General features: G+C 46.3%; 1 protein-coding gene across 1 annotated transcript in view; it reads right to left on the reverse strand.

Annotated features, from left to right (window-relative positions):
• Positions 1-474: 474 nt before the first annotated feature.
• Positions 475-2,558, reverse strand: part of LOC143039275 (uncharacterized) — a 2,744-nt gene continuing 660 nt past the window's right edge. The window contains exons 1-2 of the mRNA XM_076209148.1: positions 1,148-2,558; positions 475-1,012 (exon numbers count right to left, since the gene is read on the reverse strand). The exon at positions 1,148-2,558 is cut by the window's right edge and continues 660 nt beyond it. Coding sequence (XP_076065263.1) covers positions 972-1,012; positions 1,148-2,558 — 1,452 coding nt within the window. The 3' untranslated portion in view covers positions 475-971. The remainder of the gene's footprint in view (positions 1,013-1,147) is intronic.

Here is a 2,558-nt window from a genome sequence, read left to right on the forward strand (position 1 = left end):
AATTCTCTTTTCATACTGGTAAGGGTCGCCAAATTTCACGTCACAGCTCACCTATAGGTCAGGTTAGTTGCGACACACACACACACACACACACACACACACACACACACACACACACACACACACACACACACACACACACACACACACACACACACACACACACACACACACATACACACACACACACATACACACACACACACACACACACACGCACACGCACACGCACACGCACACGCACACACACACACACACACACACACAAACACACAAACACACACACACACACACACACACACACACACACACACACACACACACACACACACACACACACACACACACACACACACACACACACACACACACACACACACACACACACATACAAAAAAAAAAAAAAAGTTAAGGCCGTGCGCAGCTCGGACGAGTGACAGAGATTTTTTTTTTTTTTTAATCAATTTATTACGCTCAAGGAGCGTCAAACCTAGTACAAAAGTGTAGCTATGTACAGAGTACTAGTGACACACAGGACATTCTCGAATCATAACTGAAGGAATTATTTGTAGTTTATCACCCATTAGTGCGGGTGATACAAAAATATATACAGTGATCACCTTCTGGCAAATATTTACATATAATAATAAGTAATCGTCGATGAGGTATCAAGGTTGTTGGCATATGGGGTGTAGCGCAGCCTGCACGATGTGTACCTCGGCACCTTTCTGGTCTCACCCGCCTACATCGTGCGGTAGCCGGATTTGCGTCGGGCACGTATAACACTGTGTCGTCTCACCAGAAGTTCGCTGCGTTTGTATGCATGTGGAAGTGGAAGGACATTCTTGTGGTGTTGGATGGTTACACTTGAAGTCTTCTCAGCATTACCACGGTGACGTGTAGGGAAGTGGCGGCTTATCGTACCATCCATTTGTAGTAGGGCAATAGTTGTAGCAGCTGGCAGATCCATACTACAGACATTCCTTGTTATTATGTTCAGGGAACAACAAATCTAGTGCAAAAGATAAATATATACAGATTATTAGTGATACTTAAAACATTTCCGAATCATGACTGATTTATTTATGTATACTTTAAAATCCACCAAAGTGAGGGTGTTGCAATAGGATTAATTCTAATTTATCACCTTCAAGCAAATATTTACAGACATCAAGAACTGATTGTCGATGTGGTATTAAAGGGGCTATCGTGGGGCAATTAATACAGTAGTGCTCTAGACTGTTGGCATTAGGGGTGTCGCACAGCCTGCACGATGAGTACCTCGGTACACCTTCGGTCTCACCCACTTGCCACACTGGTCTGTAGCCGAGCCTGAGTCGGGCACTCACAACATTGTGTCTTCTCACAATAAGTCCATTACGTCTATACTTATAGGGAAGAGGAAGAAAATTCTCGTAGTGTTGGATAGATACACTTGTAGCCCTCTCAGCATTGCTACGGCGGCGAGTAGGGGAGCAGGCAGCTTGTCTTACCATTCGCTTGTAAGAAGGTAGGAAGGCAGTAGTAGAAGTGGCAGCTGGTGGATCCATACTACAGGCTGTCCTTGCTAGCCGATCAGCGGTGTCATTGCCTAGGAGTTCGATATGGGATGGAATCCACAGGAAGTGTACCCTCTGTGAGTTTTCGTGAGTTGTGGCCAGTTGTCGCATTATTTGTGTTACCACTTGTTGGTGTTCAGGCTTGGTAGATGAGAGAGCACGGAGGGCTGACTGAGAGTCGCAGATGATCAAGCCGTTTTCTCCAGTCCGTGTCAGCAAAGTAACAGCGTCCAGGAGCCCATGCAACTCACAATACGTGGAGCTTGACGAATTAGGGAGTCGACGGCCTGCCCAGCCCCCTAGTGGTGGCTCTATGTTGGGGGAATACACAGCACATCCAGCACTACCGTCCTCCTGCAAAGAACCGTCAGTGAAGAGATGATGGGCCGCATTTAAAGAAGATGACAGACCGGCGATAGTTTCTATGGCTAGTTGTTTCTGGAGCTGTGGTAGGTCGGACTTGGTAGTTGGAGTATAGGTGACTGTTGGCATGGGTGTCTGCCAAGGTGGGAGGCCAAGGTCCTCATTCTCTGTTAAAATGTTTATGTTAAGCCTCCGAATGTTTGAACTGATGTTAAGGACCAGTGAGCAGCCACCGGGACGAAGCTGAGGTCGAGGCTCTGCCAAATCAATCGATGTCTGGATTGTGTGACAAAAGTGAGGAGATAAGTGGGGGTAGTGCAGGCACTTGATAGTGAAGTAGGTAACTTTTGCGTATATTCTCTCTACAATTGGTGGTAGACGAAGTTCTTGCTGTATATTGACGATCCTGGTTGTGGTAGGGCAGCCTAAGATGAGCCTCATTGCCTGGTTTTGGAATTTTTCAAGTGGTTGCAAAGTAGTTTTGGAAAGCTGACTAAGTGCGGGAGAGAGGTAATCAACCACTGATCGAATGAATGTGATATATATAGTTCTGGCGACAGGGATGGACACTCCAGCAATATTGTTGGTTAACCACCTAAGAGGAGTCAATCGTCTCTGTAGCCGGGTTAGCAGGTC

Source organism: Oratosquilla oratoria, chromosome 26 (genome assembly GCF_046742065.1).
Source record: "Oratosquilla oratoria isolate Oo_2021 chromosome 26, ASM4674206v1, whole genome shotgun sequence".
In the NCBI taxonomy this organism is placed as follows: domain Eukaryota; kingdom Metazoa; phylum Arthropoda; class Malacostraca; order Stomatopoda; family Squillidae; genus Oratosquilla; species Oratosquilla oratoria.